This window comes from Crocodylus porosus, unplaced genomic scaffold, assembly GCF_001723895.1.
Source record: "Crocodylus porosus isolate Cpor-Errol unplaced genomic scaffold, CroPor_comp1, whole genome shotgun sequence".
NCBI lineage: Eukaryota > Metazoa > Chordata > Crocodylia > Crocodylidae > Crocodylus > Crocodylus porosus.
In genome coordinates, this window is record NW_017728929.1 from 8,444,012 (window position 1) to 8,464,913 (window position 20,902).

The window sequence follows — 20,902 nt, forward strand, 5'->3', positions numbered from 1 at the left end:
TTGCTGGGGTCGTTTGACCCCAGTACTCTTTCCTGCCATGGCAGGGGGTCGGACTAAATGATCTGCTCAGGTCCCTTCCAACCCTTGAAACTATGAAACAACCTAAGGACCATGAGCTCCCCAGTGGCCTTTTACTCCCAGCTGAATGTGGCAGCCATGACTTTTTCATTTTCCTGTCCTTTATCCCTGTCTCTTTGCCCGCATGCTGCTCTTCCCAAAGCTACATTCTTCCTCAGGTTGGAACCTATCAACCCATCTCCTGATCAGGCCAAGGACCCTGGGTTGCAGAAGGACAGCACTCTTCATGGGCTGTATGACGCCATAAAATTGTTTCATGGCCTTCATGAAAGTTACTTTTTGGCGTCTAGATATACTAAATGATAACACCATCATGTAGTTGCAAATGATGGTGTAAACCATGTCATTGAGAGGGTACAGCAGAGCAACACACTCAAGAAGCTGTGAACTTCCTTCCCCAGTTTACCTTACTCTGTCACGCCCTTCTCCTGGTTGCTTTTCCTGCTCCAGTTTTACTTTTCAACCCCACCCCTAACATCATGTCAGTAAATCCACCTACCAACCAATGACTGCTATCACCATCACAGCCTTTTTTCGTAAATGAAATGTTTTATTTTTCTTATGAAAGTTTCTTTATGAAAACCAAAAACTTGTTAGCTTTCAAAAACCACAGTCAGCCAGAACCACTCAAAACCTGGAAAATATTTGGTTGCCATTTTCAAAAAAAAAAAAAAGCCAGAAACTTTCCAGTTTTCAAGAAAAAAGAAAAATCTACTGTTTCTGAAAAGAAATCCACTATTTTTTCATTTCTTTTGCAAATTTTTGCCAAGAAAAGCTGTCTGTATTCAAAACGGCTTCAGCCACTGGTGTTGTCCCCTCTGAATCAGATGTCATTATCTCAGAAATTATTCATTCATCACTTCCCTCCCCTCTGCTTTCCACTTATTCATACCCACAGACAAGCCTGATTAGATGGAACTGTAAACTTTGCATGCCTCATAAGACAGGACAAACCCCAAATCACTGGAAGGCAAATCCCAACCTGTTCAGGGCAGTATACTCTAAATGATGAACCCAGACTCCTCTGGACTTGAACCTCTGGACCTTTCCCCCTGCAGGGTGGTGAACCAGGATGAAAAATCATTTGCCATCGGAGTCCAGTTCTTATTGATGAGACTATTAGGTGAGTGCCTGTCTTGTTACAGGGTGGTTGGTTGTAGCTGTTTGGTCTAAGGACATAAGCAGACCAGGTTCTGTAGGTCAATGCAATATCTTTTATTAGACCAGCTAAATGGTTGGAAAAAATGTTCGAATGAAGAAGGGCTCTTGTGCCCAAAAGCTTGCAAAGAACAATTTTTCCAACTGTTTAGCTGGCCTAATAAAAGAGATCATATTTACCCAAAGAACCTTGTCTGTCTTGTTGCAGCTGCCCATGCCAACCATGCCAGAGTCTACACTGAAGGGAATGAAGCATGAAAGGCATTAGATGGAGACTGTTGAGGAGACAGCAAGGCTCTGTGAAACTGAAATTAGTCCTTTCTCAATTTGATTTCCTTTGGCAGCCTAATTCATTATTATTTTTAAGTCCCAAGAGTCCATCTGTTCTTGTGGATTGGAAAGAACTGACAATCTGGTGGTGGCTGCTTTAAGCTCCTCTTCCACAGTGTTCCAGCAGATTGGAAGTTGTCCGCGTCCACTGGGCCTCTCCATCAGACAATGGCTCGGTTATTCCTCTTCTAGACAGTTATGCATTGTTTACCCATTTTATGACAGTCTTATTCTGAAGTACAGAGATGTAGCACCAGAAACCAGAAAAAGGCGGAAGCAAGATTCACATGAGTCAGAGCTGATGCCCTGAGTACTTATGGGCATTAAAGGTCTTACAACCCTAGTGACAAACATACTGAGTCACAGCCAGGCTGGTGTCATTTGGCATAGCTCCATTGATAACAGCAGACCTATGCTGATGGACTGCAATAGAAGGGCTGGTGCGTTGCATGACACTATGCATCTTAATATAGCAGTCTTCCTACAACAGGTAAAGCAACTGTTACAAAAGCAATAAAGAAAGAGAAGTTGTCATTTATGCTCATGCTGCTTTTGCAGAGCCAAATTAGAAGCTGGTGAAAATTACCACAGCTCCAATCCATTGAGCTGCACCAATTAACATCAGTCTCACATCTCCTCGGCTGTATAAAGCAGCTTAACATGAGCCCTAAGTGCAACTGGTGACCAAGTTGAGAATCCTTTATGATGCACGTGTGATGTGAATCGGAACTGGGTCCTTGCGTTTGGAGGCTGAGTGGCATACAGGAAAGGAGAAGGTGAAACATTAAACTAGGAGTGGTAAGAGTAGGTAGCCAGTTGGGGATCTGTGGAAAAAATAAAGATGGCTGCTGGTGTTCAGTTCTACGTTACAAAGAAGAAAGGTCATGCTTTACTTCTTGATATTGCAGAGAATGGCTTAGCTGGAGGTTGGGCTAAAGAGAGCAGCACAAACAAAAGAGTGGTGAGAGGGTGTTGACCTCTGAGACCCTAGCGGTTGTATCAGTTTGCAAGGGACAAGGCTCTCTGGCAATGGTGCGCTGGACCTGCTGGAGGTCAGGCTATAGTTCAGGGCTGCCTTGAAACAGCTTGGAGGCATAAACTTGTTCTGGAAACATAAGCATGTTCATCGTGTGTGCAGCAGCTTACAGCATGTAACACATGGCCTCATTCTTTCTTTCTTTCTCCTTTTGCCTAAAGCCTGGCTCCCAGCACCATCCCTGTTTGGTGCCCTCATTGACTCCGCTTGCATCCTGTGGATGCCACGAAACAACAGCACAGAATTCTGTGTGTACTACAACAACGACTTCCTGCGCAACAGGTACGGCTTGGGCAGCCACACCATCACTGTGCCGGGATGAGTTAGGCTGACAGCTCTCAAAGGGATTCCACTGGCCCAGGGTCTTTAGGAACCATTTGACAGTCACATGGCAGAGAGTGAGGTGGTGGAAACTGGGTTCCTGAGAGAATTTTTTATTTTTCCTTTTACAGTGCAGCTTGTGGGAGTGCAAAAATAGCAAGCAGAGGGGTTTGGAGAGTAGGCTGCATGCTCAGCATCTACCAGGGGCTTAGTTAGGGACTGGAAGATCAGAACAAGCAAAGGCATTGTGAAGGTAGTATGGGAGAAAGGGGCTGTGGATGAGCAGTCACAGCAGATCCCACTCTAAATAACAGGAGAACCCCCCGCTCTCCCCCCTGTCCAGTTTTCTACCATCCAGCAACTGTGGTGCTAAGAAAGAAGTAGACAGGACAGTGCAAGACCTATGGAAAAACTAATAATCGTATTGTGATTAGTACCCTCTGGGGGGATCAAGCACATGCTTTTTGTTTTTAGTGCCTTTATACCAGTGCATTTAAAGAAAGGTGGGGTTTGGGGGGGTTTTGTTTAACTTTTTTTTTTAAGGCAGGTCCTTAAATTATTATGGCCGTCATACAACCCCAGTGCTCTAGGCTGTTAGCAAGGGAAGACAGATTTTTGCATGGCACATTACTTGTATCGGCATTGTCTGTGTAACAATACTGCCAAAAGGTTACCATTGAAATGAGGGAAAATGGCACTGGGTATTTACAAAGCAGGGGGATGCTCTTTGACTTAAGGAGGTAACAGTTTTGACAAAGAAAAGACAGGAGAGGAGCAGGGAAAATTACAGCTCACAGCAAGTCAATGGCAGAGCTGAGACAATAACCTCGACCTCCCACTCTGAGTTCCCATCCCATGCCCCGTTTTGTCGTACTGAGAAAGTTCGGCTGAGTTCTGGGCTCCAATTCCACCGGGAAGTGAGGGCATCCTAAGAAAGGACAAAAAACAGCTAAGGCAGCTCCTGAGTTTGCTCTGTGAGGTTCACATTGTTTGTTCTCTTTCCTCTTGGCAGATATTTGGGTCTCCAGGTGGGATACAAACTCCTCGGCATTCTGCTGGTCATCCTCATCAGCTGGAGGGTGAAGAAAAGCAAGGAATATAATGTACAGGAGAAGGCAGCTGGTCTGGTTTAGCCCTGCCCCTGTGGACTGCCCAGAAGGGCACTCTCCCTAGCTGATCTGTATTTACTATCAGTACTTAGCCTTCTGTTCATTTTTTATTGTAAGAGAACAACTCAGTACTAGCAGCTGAGCTCTGCTCGTCTCTGCAATCTGTTCTGTAACCCAGCTACGCTGACTGGTGAGACTTCTTTGTGCTTCCAAGGAATGGACAAGGGTAGGGGGCTCTTGGAGGGGGTCACACAGCTGCCTTGGGCAGTGGATCGGGGTTGCAGACCAAGTGCCACCATGCTGCTGACTCTCCCAGGGAGTGTCAGTGGGGTTTCCCTGGCCTGTGTAAAGGAAAAGAGCCCACAGGCCAGAACCTGTGAAGAGACGGAGCTGGGATCAGAGGGCCACGTGTTACTTGGCAGAGTGCCATCCATCACTAAGGAAAAAGGGACAGTTCTTTCTGTGTCTCAGGGAAGAAATACAAGAGGGGTCTGAACCGTGGGGAGGGGGCAGGGCTTCCTGCAGGGGCCCCTTCTGCCAGCTGAGCCCTTGGACAGCCTCAGGAGCACGTGGCCTCTTGGAAAACTTCAACATATGGGAATGGCACAGGTGACACATCCTACTTGGCTTCAAGCTGTTACAGCCACTAAAGCAGTGTGCGTAAGTTTGGGGGTGACTGACGAGGAGCAGCGCCTGCTGCCTGGCCCTGTCCCACCTCCGTGAAAACACTTGCCCTGCCAGCACACTTGTTATATGGGATTGAAGTGAGCTCTCTATCCCACACAGGGCAAGGAAAGCTGGGCTGGGCTGGGCTGAGGGGCCGGCGTGGGGAGGGTGACCAGTATTGGACCAATATGAGGAAATTTATGTTCTCTATTCAGCGATCTTTCCCCCTCCATATCCTCTCCCCCTTGCGCACACAGGTCACTGTGGACACAGGTAGACTAACTGTATGATATGAATACCAGTAGTTTATTATGAGATACCTGTTTTTTTAAAAAAAATAAACGTCACTTTTGCAACCCTCTGCTTGCTTTCCTGACTTCCCAGTACGAACCAGCCCAGAGATTTCCTTCCTCTCCCCAGGACTGTTTGTTGTGGTGACCTAGGGTCACCATCACCTCTTGCTGTGGTCCCCTGGAAATGAGGGCACGTGAGACCTCACTGAATCAGGCCCATGTGGCACGTGCCATTGCAGTGGCAGGCATGCCTATGTAGAAAGCACAGGACTAACCCAACAGGCAATGTGCTAGAAAAATGATCAGTTGGATCTGAGAGTGAATGGAAAGTACTTTCAGGCTGTGGCTCTTCCAGGGGGTCATTGGAGCCTGTCAGGAGACCTTGGAAGGAATTATTTTATTTTCGTGCATTTTTTGTGTGAACATTTCCCCTCCACCTCTCCAGGTTGTTCTCAGAGCTTCTGCCAAGTGGTAGCTCAGCTTTTCAGAAAATCTGGCCACTCTCAGCACTTGCAAATTTGGCACTGACAGCTGAGCAAACCCAACCCTAGGCAAAGTGTAGGAAAGAGAGCTTGAGGGGGAATGGCACAGGATGAGGAGCTAGGAGATCTGAGCTTTATTCCCAGCTCTGCTATGGGCCAGGAGACCTTCGGCCAGTTGCTTGAGTCAATGCTTTCTAAGGGGCTCTTGAATTTGAATCCCACAACAGGAGACGCATAGAGAACTCGGATTTCCAAACCACTGAAATCAGGGAGAGTAGGAGGTGGCAGGCCTCTCTGAAAATCAGGCCAGTCCTACTTCTGCACGTCATGGTAGGCACCCATGTCAAAAAACTCTGACTTTAACCTGTGGCCTAGAAAAATAGAACTAAGTCCTGCCAGGAACTCAGGCAGAGCTATTTCATGGTGGTGCTAATAAATATCTGGAATAAACTGCAGCATAACATGACAGCTGCAGAGGAGGGCTGTGTTGTACACTGCGGCTTTGTCCCAGAAGTATGGGTCGTGGTAGCATGGAAGAAGAAAAAGGCAAGCATGGCAGCAATAGATGAAAAGGCATATGCCGGACAGGCTTGTTCCTACACTAACAATGCCTTACTCCAGTCATTGGTGGGGAATAAATCTAGAACTAGAGCATAGGCTGCCTCTGGGTAAGAGGAACAATTCCCAGTGCGTCTGCACGGTGACTTTAGGAAGATCTGACAGTGGTGCTTGCAGACGCGGGCTGTGCTCTGAGCAGGCTGCCTTCTCACCCAGAAGGAATACAGCCCCAGGAGCACAGGCAAGTTGTTGGAGGGAGTCAAAACCCTCATACTGAGAATGGGTGGAAAAGCCTGGAAGACTGGCATGGCCCCTTTACGACTCAGACCTTGTGGGCTAGCAGTTGCCAGAAGCCTGAAAGGGACCTTACAGGGAGAACAGGGCAGCAACCCCCTCTAGCAGGCACTGCAGAGGCCAGGAGAGACTCCCTGACCAGGTGGAGCAGCCGGAGTCAGGTGCCTGGAAAAGGGGACAGGCCAGCAAGTATAAAAGCTCACCCCAGCAGCCAGAAGGGCACTGAGACCCCAACAACAGTGAAGGAAGAGTGCAAGGGACAGTGAGTAGCCCTGAATGGGGCAAGCCTGCTGCGATGCCAGGGGCGTTTGTGACCAGCACCAGGAGAGATGCATCTACCTGCAGGGGAGTGAGCCCCATAGAGAAAGAGGTGGCAGGCTACCGACTGTGTCTGTATGCCAGAGGGGGCAAGTTTAAGCTGGAATTTGTGTTTGACCAGTCAGAGGCATAGGTTGAAAGGTGTAGATATAAAAGCCCTGACAGCTAGGACCTCTGGTGCCTATGTGCTTGCTGCCATGGCTGAAGGGTTAAGCTGTAGGTAGCACCTGCAGCCCAAAGACAGAAAGGCCCAGAATGGGCTGAACTCATGAACTGAGCAATCAAGATCACAAGATGGCAGCCAGATGGCAAATAAGCCCCAGTAGGTTGGTATCTTCAGGTTCCTCCTCTATATCAAGGCAGGACATTTCCCAGGTTAATTTTAACAGCAAGGCCTGGTAGGCCAATTGGGAAAGGGGAGGTTTACAACTGGGATCAGGGCAATGGGCCCCGTTGTAGTGAGCTAAGGTCCTCCTTTGCCCAAGTCCTGCCATAAATGGGATTAGCTTGGGGATGGGCTAACAGACAGACCCAAATGTCACATGAAAGGCATATAGTGTCATGACCGCCCCCTCCAGGTGTGGCCACTAGGGGAGGCTGAAGAGCTACCGTTTTGTTCACAGGGCTCTCTGCCACCCACTGTCCTGGGAGGCAGCACAAATGTCTCGGGAGGAGACGGGGAACACGGCTGTGTGATAGTCAAAGGGGAAGTAAAAGACGAAGAAAAATAGACGGGAGCTGTCAAGCTGAGCAGCCTGGTATTTCCCCTGGGTGCACCATTAATCGCTCCTCCTAACTTTCTCCACACCTGTTTCTGACCTGTCCTGCTGCCTTTCTTACCCACATCCCTCACTCCTCCTGTCTCTAGTCCTTTCCGTTCCTTTCCTTCATGCAGGAGTGCTGTGTTCCCTTTGCCACTGGATGGCAGCGCTGCCCTTTCAAAGACCAGCTTGCCCCAACACTTGGGAGGACCAGTCTCCCCCCTGAGCTGTTCTCTACAGGAGCTGGGCTTTCCAGAGCCTGGATGGACCAAGCCAAGCCAGTCCTGCACCAGTTGGCACAGGGCCCTGGTTGCCCCTGGGGTGGAAAGGGGGGTGGTCCATGCTTTGCCCCTTGCTTGCTTGCATTGGGCTGGTGCCAGGACCTCGGGAGAAGGACCCCAGCCCTAGCCAAGGTGCAAAGTGCAGAACTTGGGGATCCCTTTTCTGGAGACCTGTAGGAGGAAAGTCTGCTAAAACCTCTGCCAAGAGGACAGGAGATAGGCAGCCATGGCAGGAGATGGGGCCAAGTCTGAGTCGCCCCTGCAGTGGCAACCCAGGCTCTGCTTGCCAGGCCAGCCTCCCGCCCAGCACTAACCTTGTCCCTCCTGCTTTGGCCCTGGCTCATGCCTCGCTGCCAGTTGTGGGTCCTGCCAGGGCACTGGCATGGGCACTGAGAACCGCTCTTCTGGTGCCTGCAAAGCTTTTGAGGAGCAGCACTGAACCTGGACCCCACGGTACGACTGGGCTGCCCAGGCAGTGGTTTGGGTCACAGCATCCACAAGTGGCAAATGTACACTGACACAAGCCCCCCACAGGGAATCCATGCATCCGCCCATGCAGAGCAGCCACTGGTGAGTGGCGAGCAATTGCTTCCCCTGTCCAGGGAAACCTTGGGAAGTCTTTCCTTTACTCACATCCATGCCCTGCATGGTCCCACAACATCCCTAGGCAGCTAGCACATTGGCTGCTGTCTGAAGTCTGCACACTCATGGGATCAGCAGCCAGGGAAGAACATGCCTTCACTACAACTTTGCCCAGGACAGGCCTGGATCAGGCCTCATGCAGCCAGAACATCCCAGGGTATTTCGCAGCCCCTTATGGTACTGCCACAAAGTAAATAAAACTCACCTTCCATTTGCAAAGTCTAAGAGCAGAGCCAGGGATGCGTAAAAACAGGATACTTCTCCCAGAAGCAGAAGGCTGCATTGTAGTTGCCCTGGCCCATGGATCCTGCAGCTTCCTGCTATGTCACTACAATATAATTACATAATTGCTTACTCATGGGTTGACTGCTTAACAGGAACCACTTTTCCTGCCCCCTCAAATTTGCCACCGTGTCTGTAGGGTTACGTTAGCTGTGCATTGTCAGCTAGGGGCAAGAGCAGGTCCTTGCTGGGAAATAAAGTGGGAGAGTGTTGGTTTGAGAGGGCTGTGGAACAAGGGGCTCCAGAACTGGTGCAGCCAGGCTCAGCAGAAGACAGTAGCTGGCAGGCGTCCCAGCATGGTACTGGTTGTCCCTGGCTGGCAGAGGACACCTGGGGTGCCTAGCAGGAAGGGAGATTTCACTCACTGCTTTCCCCTGTTGAGCCAGGGGCTGGAGCAGGTCTTGAGCCTGCCGCCCTGATCAGCCTGGACAGTGGCACTAGGGAAAGGAGTGAGTGGGAGGGGATGGGATGTGTTGCTGAGATCAGAGGGGAAGGGAGAGGGTGCCAGGCAGGGGGAAACAAGGGGTGGGAGTCTTAAGTGATTTGGAGACTTAAAAAAAAAAATCCCTGCTGCTGCCCCTGAGATTCAGTACTCCTCCTGGGGCTGGAGTTGGAGCAGGGGTGCAGCCACCCTACAGCACTAATAGCTGCTCCTGCACCCTTCACAAAATCCTGGATCCACCCATGCCTGCATGGACCCCCCTGCCCCCAATACTATAGTATCAGAGCACCTCTCACCGCCCCTAAGTGCAGGAGGCAAAGGATATTTCTGCCCATCTCTCCACAGCCCCAATAGCTTCCTCTCCTTGACATGCACCCACTTCTGGGTCCCAGCCCACCAGGCCTGTTTTAAGATTCCAGGACACAAGTTCACTGTCTGTTTATTCCTCCATAAAAGTGGGACCTATACCCCCACTGCCTGGGACCCAGAACCGGTGTGGCCCCCCAAGAAACTCCAGGAGTTTCCATTAACACAACCTTGAGGGCACTTGGACCTCAGTCATCGGGATGTGCAATCATAAAAACAAATGGGTGCAGTAGCTCAGCAAAGGCTTCTCCAGTGAAATGATGTAAGAGACGTACAGATCCAAACACACAAATCCACCTGCCTTTCTCCTCTCCCATTTTCTCCCAACTCTAGAACACCTTTGGGTTTGTCACAGTCCTCCTCAGGAGTTGAAGCACCCTCTGCAACCCATGGCTTTGTTTTGAACCATGGAGTCCATCAGTATTTCTCTCTGCACAGAGCAGCCTCTTGAGTGGTCGCACAATTGAGCAGGGGCCCCTTTCCTGGGCAAGCATACCCTCATGTTTGTCTGTCCTGCCTAAAGCATCTTGAGTGTCTTTGTGGTGTTAAAGGCCTAAAGTACACTGATTCTTTCTTTTCCTGCTTGGAGATTTGCCACTCTCCCTGCCCAAGATACCTGCAAAGTTGTTGAGAACTGATTCCACCTGGGATGCAGTTACTCATTGATTTTTCTCAGGTGAGTCCTTTTCAGCCTTAACAATCAGCCTATTCATATACTGACCTGTCAATGCCACTCTATGTAGCACATGAAGGCAGTGCACAATCAAGGGAAGGCATAAAGCACAGGTGCACAGGCTGCTCCTAGCACCAGATTATGGTTGTAGATGCATGTAGATATCTCCATGTTGCAGGGAGGCACAAACAGGCCGAGTGACTTGCTCTAGATCACACAGGCCATCTGTAGTGGTGCAAGGAACTGATGCCAGTTCTCCTGACACCGAGGCTCCCCCTTATCCACTGGACTTTCTATCTACTTTATTGGGAATACTTTCATGTGATGTAACAGGTTGACAGGGGCAGGGCTGAGCAAAGACTGGGTGTTATCACAATGTCAGGGCTTGTGTAGGGGGGGTGAGAGACAGGGTTCTCTTTCTGGGTTGTGTGCAAACTCATTGCTGTGTCTCTGTGATGCTCTGCTACAGGTGCTTTTCCTCCCTTTCCTTAGAGCTGTGGTTCTCACCCTTTTAAACTCAAGGCACTGCTTATTAGGTTCAAGGCACCCCTCAGAAACTGCCAGCTCTTAACTTTCACTTGTTTTTTGACTAAAGAAAACTCCTAACACAATTCTTCTGGGTTTGAAGAAGAAATCTTGCAATCTCTGGGTTTATCTCACAAATCCTGTCTGCACATGTAACAGTGCTAACACTGTGTGGCACCCTTGAAAAGATCTCAAGGCACCCCTGCCCCAACACCCTTGTTGAGAATCACTGCCTTAAAGAGACTCCATCAAAGCCCCTTTGTCCATCACAACTTGGGGGTGATCCTGCATTTCTCAAGAATTCATGAAGATCCCAAAGAGGGAAGCTCCAACAGCAGGAAGCTCTCCTCTCTGACTAAATACCCAGCTGTGCCTGAGAATTAGTATGTTGGCATAATAGTGTGAGAGGACAGAAGCCATTTCATGTAGTGAGTGATAACAATGGCAACAGAGATGCTAATCCACTGGCCATAGGGCCCTGCACAGCTGAGGTAGAGATGGAGATGGGAGAAGACTTGGCCCTTAGTATGCATTAGAGTAGCCCCTGAATCGCTCTAATTAATGCCAGACTGTAACCTTTCCCAAGGAGCCATTTTCTAAGCGGGAACCACTGAAGCACCTGCTAAGCCAGAGCATGTCCCTTACACTGTGAGATAGGTGGTGCAAAGATGCCTATGCTCTCTGGGATGGGGGTCTATAAACCTCAGCCAGCAGGGGGCAGAGTTAGTGAGAGACCTGGGAAGCTAGGACCCCGCAGAGCTCAAGGTATTGCTGATAAGCAATTGGGGTCAATGCTACAGTAGGAGGATGGGTCCAGGCTGGTGCTGTCAGGGACATGGAAGGACTGTCTTGCATTCCAGCAAGCAACTGTGAGAGTAGAGGGAGGTGGTTCTGGCTGGGTTATAGCATGGAAGTGCAAAGTTATCCAAGGTGTTTGAGATGAGTGAGGTGGGCTGGAAGACTTGACTTCAGGGGACTGGGGGAATGCTCAGTGGAGTCTCAAGCTCTCTTATGCCTCCTAATCTGTGTCTGTTGAGGAGAGAGAGAATTTCTGCTCCCTACCTGTCTGGGCTGTGATGGGCTACTACTGGCTGGGCCTGCCCCACTAGTGTGATAGCCTGGCCCGTGAAAGACTCTTTCCCCAACCCTTAGAATGGGGACTCAGATGTGCGGGGCATCCCTGATGCCCATCTATGTCCCCAGGGAAGGTCCTGTAGTCCCGGGAAGGTCTGTATAGCTGGCTAAGCCATTTCTAGGCCTGCCCTGGGTCCATTCACATGACAGCTCCTCTCACCGGAACAACACAGAGCATGGGATCGAGGCAGAAAATAGGAGCTGCTATTCCTGGGAGCCAGTGTTGTCAGTGCTGAGTGACTGTGCTGAGAGCTTTTGGTAGCTTGGGCAGCAGCCAGCTGTCAGAGTTATTGTTTGCCACAGACTGAAAGAGCTGAGGCAAGCATAAGACCTGTGACCTGCTGCCCCTCTAAGCAAAGACCAGGAGACAGCCTCTAACACAAGCCTGTCCCCAGGGAAGGGAGCAGGAACTAGACGCTGAGCCTGGACAGATGGGACAGTTACACCAGAGTAACTCACTATGGCTTTGTATGCTGATGTGAATTATGGCCAGGAACCAGAGCAGCTGTTCCAGGGTAGCTGCTTGCAGTAGGTGCTATTACAGCATCTTGCTGCTAGATAACAGGCATGTAGGCCAAGCCTACTTGGGACAGGAAGCAAATGGATAGCACATGCACTGGTGCACCTGCATAGCTTGACCTCTGCTTTTCAGTGCAGTATTTTTCCAGCACTATTTGAAACACTTGTTCTGAACAGGAGCTTATTTTTGCTTGTTTGCTTCTTGTTTCCATTTGATATAAAGATTGGTTATACCTGTGTAAGCAGCCACTGTGGAGAACTCCATACTGCTGCCTCATCTCCCCCTTTCTAGGTCAAATTGGGGGGAGGAGCTTTCGCTTGGCCCTGAGAGCCTGTCTTGTGCTTTTATCCTTCTATATTTTATTGTTCTGGGCACAGATGTAATGCTATAGCATCCAAGCTAGACTAGACAGTGGTATAGGGCCATGTCGCACTTAAAACATGTTAACTACACTTAAAATACAAGTCCTCAAGCAGTAAAACACATGCTAAATGCCATCATAGTTTTGCAAAGTTTGGCCCTTTTTGGTAAGGTGCATCTCCAGATCACATTGCCTAACATGGACGATGCTAACATCTGACTGCTCCACAGAGGTAATACAATAAAGGGACTTTCAGAGTGGTTGTGGGGCTGGGAGCAACTCATGACTGTTTGTCACTCCCAGCAGCACACTGGACCCTTGAAGTGGCTCCTGCACCATGCAGGGGCTGGGACTGATATAGAGCTGTTCCTTGCTCCCAGGCCCTGCAGCACACTGGAACAGAGTCTTCAAGGGCTCCAGCACTTGGGATGTGTTCTTGTATAGATCATGGTAAGCATTACTGCGAGTTAAAAAGTTTTCTGAGAAGTCGCATGGTAATGCTTGCTACAATCTATATAATGCATCCCAAGTGTAATGTGTGACAAGACCCACAGACACCTGCACCTTGTTAATGTTGCACTTCCACAGTCCAGGTTATGAACTAATTTTCAAACCACTCTTGTTTATTGGTCTCCCAGAACAGCCGCATCTCATCTGTGTTCCCAGATGGGTGTCTTTAGTATGCTCGTATCATCTGCATTTCCATGTGTGTCCTATAGCTCTTGGTTCTGCCATGGAGTGGTGCCAAAAGGGTGGGTGGTCTTGGTCTCCAGAGGCTGGTAGACCTCTATTCATTGCTTCCCACCCCCCATCTCTGAAAACAGTCTGTTGGAATAGGTGCCCAGATGTGGATCTAGGTCCCTTGCTTCATGCCTTCCCATCTGACAGTGACATACTGTTTTGTGGTACAACCACGAAGAAGTCACAGCACCTGTTTTTCTTGTGGTGCTGTTAATCCTTTGTGGTTGTAGCCCTAGTGTGGTTAGCAAGGGGCTTTCTGGCACAAGCATTAGGTGTCAGCTTCAAAAGCGAGCAAATGGAAGCCCTCCTGGCACTCAGATCTGGAGCACTGCTCAGAGGAGGAACAACCTTGTGCCAGTGTCATCCTGATTGTTTTGGAGACTAACAGTAGCAAGGGAAGGTGCTCTGTGTGTATCGTGGGACTGAGAGACCCAGGTTCAATTCCAGGTTCAGCTCTGCTTCCTGTGATGCAGTTAGGCTGTGTATTTGAAGATCAGAGCTGTAGTGCTCTATCTCTCCTCTATAAAACAGCTGTTATGGCATCCTACTTGCCAGGCTGCTGCGAGGCTACCAAAGTGCTCAAGATGGCTTGGGTTGGTTGATGAAAGGGGGAGTGAATAAGGCAAAGAAAAAATAAACTAGTATTTGCAGTTAGTAAAGTTTGAAAAACACTGATTTAAAGCTTGAAAGACAGTAAGAAGGAATGAGGCTTCACTAGTAAAATAACTTGCAATCTCTGAATACAAGAACCCAACAGGAAAACTGTTTGTAGAGCATGAATGCAAGTCAGCCAAGACTGTGACTTCTGTGGTGGACAAAATTTTCCTCAGGAAGTCTTCTCTCACATGCAGATTATAGTCTGTGTCATGGCCTTGGCTGAGATGGTGACTGTATTCCAAAAAAGAATTGTTTTAAGATATGGGTGTATCTGAAGGAATTAAACTTCTATGGTCTCCAACCATGAGAACCTATTTCAATTCCTGAATTCTCCAACACAGAGACTGGTGTGTTCATTGTCACAAGAGCCTTTCCAGGTCTGGGTGAACTGGAAATACATCAGATGGAGCCTGTTTACCTTGTGATAATGTGTTTCGGATAGTTGGTGCTGTGTCCTTGCACATAGATATGGAGATCATAAGCTGTGAAAATCTCTTGAAATGGGTAACTCTTATGACACAACAAAAATAATGACCGGGGAAGCCAATACCCTCCAACCATTGGCATGTATTGAATGATTCCCTCCTGATTGCATGGTTACAGAATTAGTCTTTATTCTAGTTTAGCAAATTGCATCCACACAAGGGCCTGGGAGTGACTAGTTTGGGACTAGTGTGTGAGAGAGATGCAAAATGCAACTTTCAGTGATGGGATTTGTTGCTCTGAATAATCAAGGTACATTATCCCTCTTGAGGCAAAAAACCTAATGACAAGGCACTTCACAGTTCCTGAGAGATAAACTAGGCAACGTCTGTCCCAAGTTCATGTACAGAGTTAGGTGGGGGGCAGGGGGTAGTGTTAATAATGGCAAGTTTGCCTCAGAGAAACTGGTAAGTACCTTTGACTTTTTTGGCTTTCCTTTTATATAATAAAAGGAAATTTTATTGCATTATTTTATTGAATAAAATGCATTTTATATGGGCATTGGTTACCATAGGGTGTATAAGGCTCTGCTCTCTCTGTGTCTCTTTTAGCCAGTTTGCTAATTCCTGCACATGACCCACCTGACACATCCCAATTGGTTTATCAAACCGGGTGATGCTGGCTGCTACAATGCCAGAGACTGACAGATGCTGCATCATGGGCAAGACTTCATGTCTTATGGTCATTAAGGGTCACAGTTCTAACACCGCAGACATAATGTCACGTGGCTACTTGGACAAATGCACAAAAATGCTTGGATGCACTCGCCCATATAGCACACACACAGGTGATTACATGTAAAATGGAGGTGCATGGCTCCTTTGGCACATGGACACAAGGTGTCTTCTCTTCCAAAGGTGGCTCTAAAAAGCTCTGTGAACTTTCTTCAAGAGCAGGAGTCAGAAGAGGAGAGCCCTGGTCCAATTTCTACTCAAGGAATTGTGTTTGACTGCCCATGGTTCTCCCTGCAATTCCAATGTCATGTGGTAGACTGCTCCCCTTGCTGGCCACTGGCTTTGTGGTAAAGCACAGAAGTGGGTGTCAAAAGGCCTTGTTGGAATTCTGGACTCGTCACCAATTTAGGGGCTTCACACTAGACCCCTCACCGTGCTTCACAGTTTCCCACCTGTACAATGGGTATATTGAGGTTGTTTGGTATTTGAGGAAACTGTGTTCTAATAACAGCAGCCAGGACTTGCCACATGTGTTGAGTCCTGTAACATAGATACATCATATCGGGCATTCTTGACTGAAACCTTTTTTCACTAGTGAGAGAGCTCCTCTCTGGCTCCACTTGTGGGCCAAAACCTAGGCCCAGTTTCACAAAGGTACTCAGGTGCCAAACTGACCTTTAATTTTATTTATTTCTGTTTTTAAGACAAGTTGTGTGTCTACATATTAGTTCTGCATCTACATACATTTGTGAATCAAGCCCCTAGACTCCAGTGGGAAACCTGGTGCTGTAGAACTAACCTGGGTAGCAACACTGAACCCAGCACCATGCTTGGTACCATGCTTGGAGCAGGTAGGTCTTATGGATGCTGTGGTGGCAAAGGCTTAACTGCCCAGGACTGAGCATGGAGCAGTCCTCCCTTCTACTTTTCCTTTCCTCCTGTCCCCTGGTACCTTCTGCCTCTAGAAGCTCTGGCCATGGGCTGAAGTTTGCTGCTGCAGATGCCCATGTTGAGTGGGCAAAAAAACCCTCCTTGTTTTGGTGCCAAAAAAGGGTGACATTACCCTCACCCTTAGAGTAGTAATGGAGTTCACAGCTCCACGACTGCATCTTGCAGAATGAGACATGCTCATTAACACACACTTCTGCACTCATGCTGAAACATTTTGGGCTAGATTTGGGAAGTGCAGGTAGAGCAGGGGGCAGGACCTCCATCCCCTGCACATTCTGGCACGTTTTTCCCTTTTAGGCAGGGACTCATGCCCCGCTTGCCCACCTGCATTTATACTGCCACACTGGAGCTTGTCTGATCCCACAAGGAGCTGGTTAAATACCATGAAGGAGTGCTTTCCAGACACCTGTGTTCCTTCCTTGCCTCTTGGCAGGGAAAGCCTGGAGATGAAGAAAAAGGGATTAAAACCCATTCAGTACATATTAAATATATAAGACAGACCCTGGTAGATATTTGCACAGCAAGCTTGGGGATTTCACTACCCAGCTGTCATAACTGTGGTTTCTGCTTATTTTAAAACTCCCCAGAGCTGGCTTTCAATCTGGAGGCTAGGATTTTCAAAGTCCTGTGATACCCGTTCTTCATGATTCCTACAGTTATGAAGGTTAGCAGCCACTTCATACTCTGTTCACTGTCTTGACCTTACCTGGAGATTTATTGCTACTTATGTTAATGACTAGAGTCTTTAGGTGTCTCAAGATTGGGACTGTGTTGTGCCAGGTGCTGTATATGTACATTGTAAGCTCTCTGGAGGAAAGAGTTCATGCCCATCTTTCCTAACTAGACCAAAAGTGGAAGGAGAAATGGCACTGGCATGGAGAATCATGTGCTTCCTTGACGGAGCACAGTGGCAGAGCTAGGAATAATGCTCAAGTATCCTGAGTCCCAATCTAGTGTGTGTCACCTTTGTTAAACCTTGCTGCATAGCCTCATACACTAATACTTGCTTATAGCTGTTGTGGTGCATGATGAGCAAGTCATCAGTTCACGGATTAGTAACCCACAAACTCAGCCCAAACTCAAGAACTCTGGGAGCAAAGGATTATGGAGAAGCATTCCCTGTGCCTCACCTACCTTTATCCCCAGTGAAAGAACGGCCCTGATGGGCTTTGAGGGGAAGTCCTTCCAGTACTACTTGATCCCAAAAGAACTGGGAGGGACAGCGCTTGGATGAACATTGCTTGAAGTGTGGGTGAAGGAAGTGAAGGACTTTCTCAAGCGAGGGGGAAAAAAACTGAAGATGCCCTTCTCCTGTTGGCACTTGCATCCAGAAATCAGTCCATTCAAAGTATATAAAATGTAGTCGCTCTGTTCAGAGACCCCGCAACAAGGAAAATGGTGGTATGGCTTTACTAGAGCAATGTAGCCTTTAACTTTTACTCTCTTAAAAATGCTTCTTATTTATTTAGTGTGTGTGGCTTTTATTCCTTTTTTTTTTTTAACCAGTTGGTCCATAGATTTTATTAGTCACTGAATGGATTGCTGTTGTATTATTTTGACGGTCTCCAGCTGCTGTTTCTTTAACGATTTCTTATTGACAAGTCTTACTGTTTCTGGTAATGTTGCCTTTTTGGTCTTGCATCCAGCTGTGTCAACAGCAAAGGACCTCAGAGGGTGATGGCTTTTGGCATGCAAATAAGGTGTGTGCCTTTTTAACGAGTTCTTTCAACAATGTTTTCAGCCTCCGTGCAATATTGGTCTTGACGTGAACATGCAGATGCAAATATGATTCCTCTCTGGAGCCAGCATGGAGCATTTGGACTGAAGTTGTGTGTCTTAAGAACAGCTTGTTGCATCCATCGCATCACATAGGCTAGAAGCAGCAAAACCAGCCTGTGGGTTAAAAGAGCACAGTAGACAAGTGGAGTTTCACGATCAAACACATAGACATCTTTTGATGGATAAAAATGGTCTGGCTTTCTTTCCCAGCAGAGTTCAATGCTCATATCCCCTGAGGGTACTAAACAGGCCCCCGTGCTATAGTTTTCAGAGATCTTTGATATTCTTGTTTCCTCACAGGGCACATACAACCTCAGGACTTAATGTATTGGCTTAAGCAGTCAGTTCCAGGAAGTGCCCTTGCAGTGTGCTGAAGGTAAAGAAGATTTGCACCTTAGAGACTAACTAGAACAGATGTGCACATAAATAGCATAAGCTTTTGTGAGGTCAAACTCACTTCATCTGATGCTGTAAAAGGACAGGCACAGAAAAATTGCAGTATGTTGTCCTGGTGCATGATTTGGTGTCCCTGCCCAACTGGTATGGCAGTGACCATGTGCCCCAACCAAAATCAAGACCCTATTGTTGTGTACCATGCATATGCCCAGCTGAGATGGTCCTTATGGTGAAGAGCTAAAAAATATAAGTGGGAAGGACTGAGTCATATCTTAGATGAGAGAATCCAAGGTTGCATCAAGACTGACCTTGGACCAGTGCTGTAGAGACCTGGCTTCTGTGCCTATCCTTCCCCCGGTAGACAGGGTGAACAAAGAGGCATAGCAAAATCAAGCCAACTGTAGTGAGAATTGGGTGGAATAAGCACAGGCATACTGTGAAGGAGAAGAACTAAACCATAAACTTGAATTGTGGAACAGTAGGCAACCTCTGGCTTTGTCTCTTTCTAACTAACCGCTAGCTGCTCCCTTACTGAGGGACCATTTCCCAGTCCCTAACTACCTCAGCCTCCTTTTAAGAAGCATCTCTAAACTATGACTTCTCTCACTACACCAATGAGCCTGGCCTTGGTTTAACTAGTCTGAAAATAAAGCCTTGCTCCAATAATGAAGGCCTGGGAGAAAGCTTGGTGAAGAGCTATATAGGGCAGCTGTCACCCCTGTCTGCTAATACCATACCAGTAGGTAGCCTTTCCTCCTGACCACCACACTGCTCTTGCTTTGCTAGGTGACACTTGGGTGTCCTGCCCTAATACGACCACGTCATGGTGGGAAAGAAGGGCTACTTCGAGCAGCAGTCACTGAAAAGAGGGTACCCTGCCTAGATTTAGAAATGGATGGAGTCCCATGCCAGTTCTTCCTGTTCTAAATCAACTTAATGTCATCCCACCCCTGATAAATAAGGGAAGCAATACTGAAAGTAAGGAAAACTGTAAGTGCAGCCATGGTGAATAAACAAGATGGTTGAAATTAATCTGTGATTTAGCAGCATTGATCTCAGGAGATTTATATATTGGCTCATCCTGTTTGCTTTCTGATTTCACTTAACCTATAACATCTTTAAAAAAACCCAAAAAGCATGTCCATTTTGTGATTCCCTATAACTAACACTGTGCTTGGGAATGAATTTGGCACTTGAATGAAAATCAGGCTGAAGAAATGTGGGTGCAGGATAACAATAAGCAGAAATATCTCTAGGTGGGAAGAAGTATACAGGAACAGTTTCCACTTCAGCTGGGTTATTTGTAATGTTCTTTCGTTAGGAGCGAGACCGGGCAAAAGGTAATGCTCCCTTGGAGGACAAGGGAGGAACAGAAAGGGGCCTACAAAATTTGAAATAAAGTATAGAAATGAAAGAAAAGAAAAGATTTGACTTCAGAAGAGTGGGGGGAATAATCCCAAACCTTAATATTCCATTGGAGAAATCCAGCTAGCAAGTAGAAATGGTTAAAGGATCTCGGCGTGAGAGCGGCAGAAAATTCAGTATGAACACTAGCGTGATGTTAGAGGCAGGGCTCATTTATCCTGCAAACCCAAGGGGCCATATCATGGAAAAAAGGAGATTGGCCTTCTGAGACCAGGACTGGGATTCTGGGGCTGTGGCAGCCAATTTGTGAGGAAAGATTAATGCAATTAAATAAAAGGGCCTATTTAAAGGATGACTGAGGGAGCTCTGATAGGTGTCTGCAAGTACTTGAGAGGTGTAAGCAATAAGGTACTGGAGAAACTTTGATGCTCCTACCAGATTTAATTAAGACTAATAGCATGAAGCTGAACAAAACAAAATATAGTCTGAATATCAAGAGAAAAATTCCTAACTGAGAGGTCTATTAAATTGTGTTAGAGCTTCCCAGGGGATGAGGTGGAAGGAAGAAGCCTCCTTGCTGGAGTCATTTGAGAGTACACTGAACAGAGCACGTGACAATACTCTGTCAGGGAGAATCCTCTGGCCGCTGGGAAGAGCTGAGGTGGGGAAACAGGCTATTTTCTTTCTCCTTTCTTGCATTCACTCATTGTAGGCATGGAGTGGGGGTCCCCCTGGAACAGCAGATGAAGCGAAGAATGAACCATCTTTGCTTGTGTTCTTCTACCTCGGTCTCAACGCAGCTCGCGGGTCTGGCAGGCCGGCGTGGGCCTTGATGAGGGCTGGATGGGCTGCAGATAGTGGGGCAGATAGCGCATCAATGCCATTTTTTTTTTATCCCACTCTGAATCCATCTTGGTCCCATGTCCTTGTGCAAGGACATCAAGAGGAATGGGCCAAACTCCAGCTGAAACATCTATGCATCTTGGTCCCCAGCCTTTGCCCAGGCCAGCAACTGGAGTTGGCCAACCTCCAGCAGTATAACGTCCGTCCATCTTGGCCCGAGGCCGTCATGAGGAACGGGCCAAACGGCAGCGGGAACGTCCGTCCATCGTGGCCCCAGGGCTCCGGCCCATCGCTCTTGGCGGCCCGGCCCTCGGCAGCCCCCGGCGGGAAGGCGCGTCCGTGTGGGCGGCGGGTGTGCGCGCGGGGCGGGTGTCAGGGCTGGT

General features: G+C 48.0%; 1 protein-coding gene and 1 long non-coding RNA gene across 3 annotated transcripts in view; both read left to right on the forward strand.

Annotated features, from left to right (window-relative positions):
- SLCO2A1 (solute carrier organic anion transporter family member 2A1) overlaps positions 1-5,054 on the forward strand; it is a 101,647-nt gene extending 96,593 nt beyond the window's left edge. Inside the window, exons 14-16 of one of the 2 annotated variants that reach the window (XM_019542976.1) lie at positions 1,137-1,201; positions 2,764-2,884; positions 3,936-5,054. In XM_019542976.1, the coding sequence (XP_019398521.1) occupies positions 1,137-1,201; positions 2,764-2,884; positions 3,936-4,056 (307 nt within the window). In that variant the 3' untranslated portion in view covers positions 4,057-5,054. The remainder of the gene's footprint in view (positions 1-1,136; positions 1,202-2,763; positions 2,885-3,935) is intronic. The other variant, XM_019542977.1, reaches the window with a different exon arrangement.
- A 4,153-nt stretch (positions 5,055-9,207) lies between these two features.
- The window catches only part of LOC109315333, a 20,743-nt gene continuing 9,048 nt past the window's right edge, over positions 9,208-20,902 (forward strand). Inside the window, exons 1-2 of the long non-coding RNA XR_002102481.1 lie at positions 9,208-9,218; positions 12,678-12,683. This is a non-coding gene — a long non-coding RNA (uncharacterized LOC109315333). The remainder of the gene's footprint in view (positions 9,219-12,677; positions 12,684-20,902) is intronic.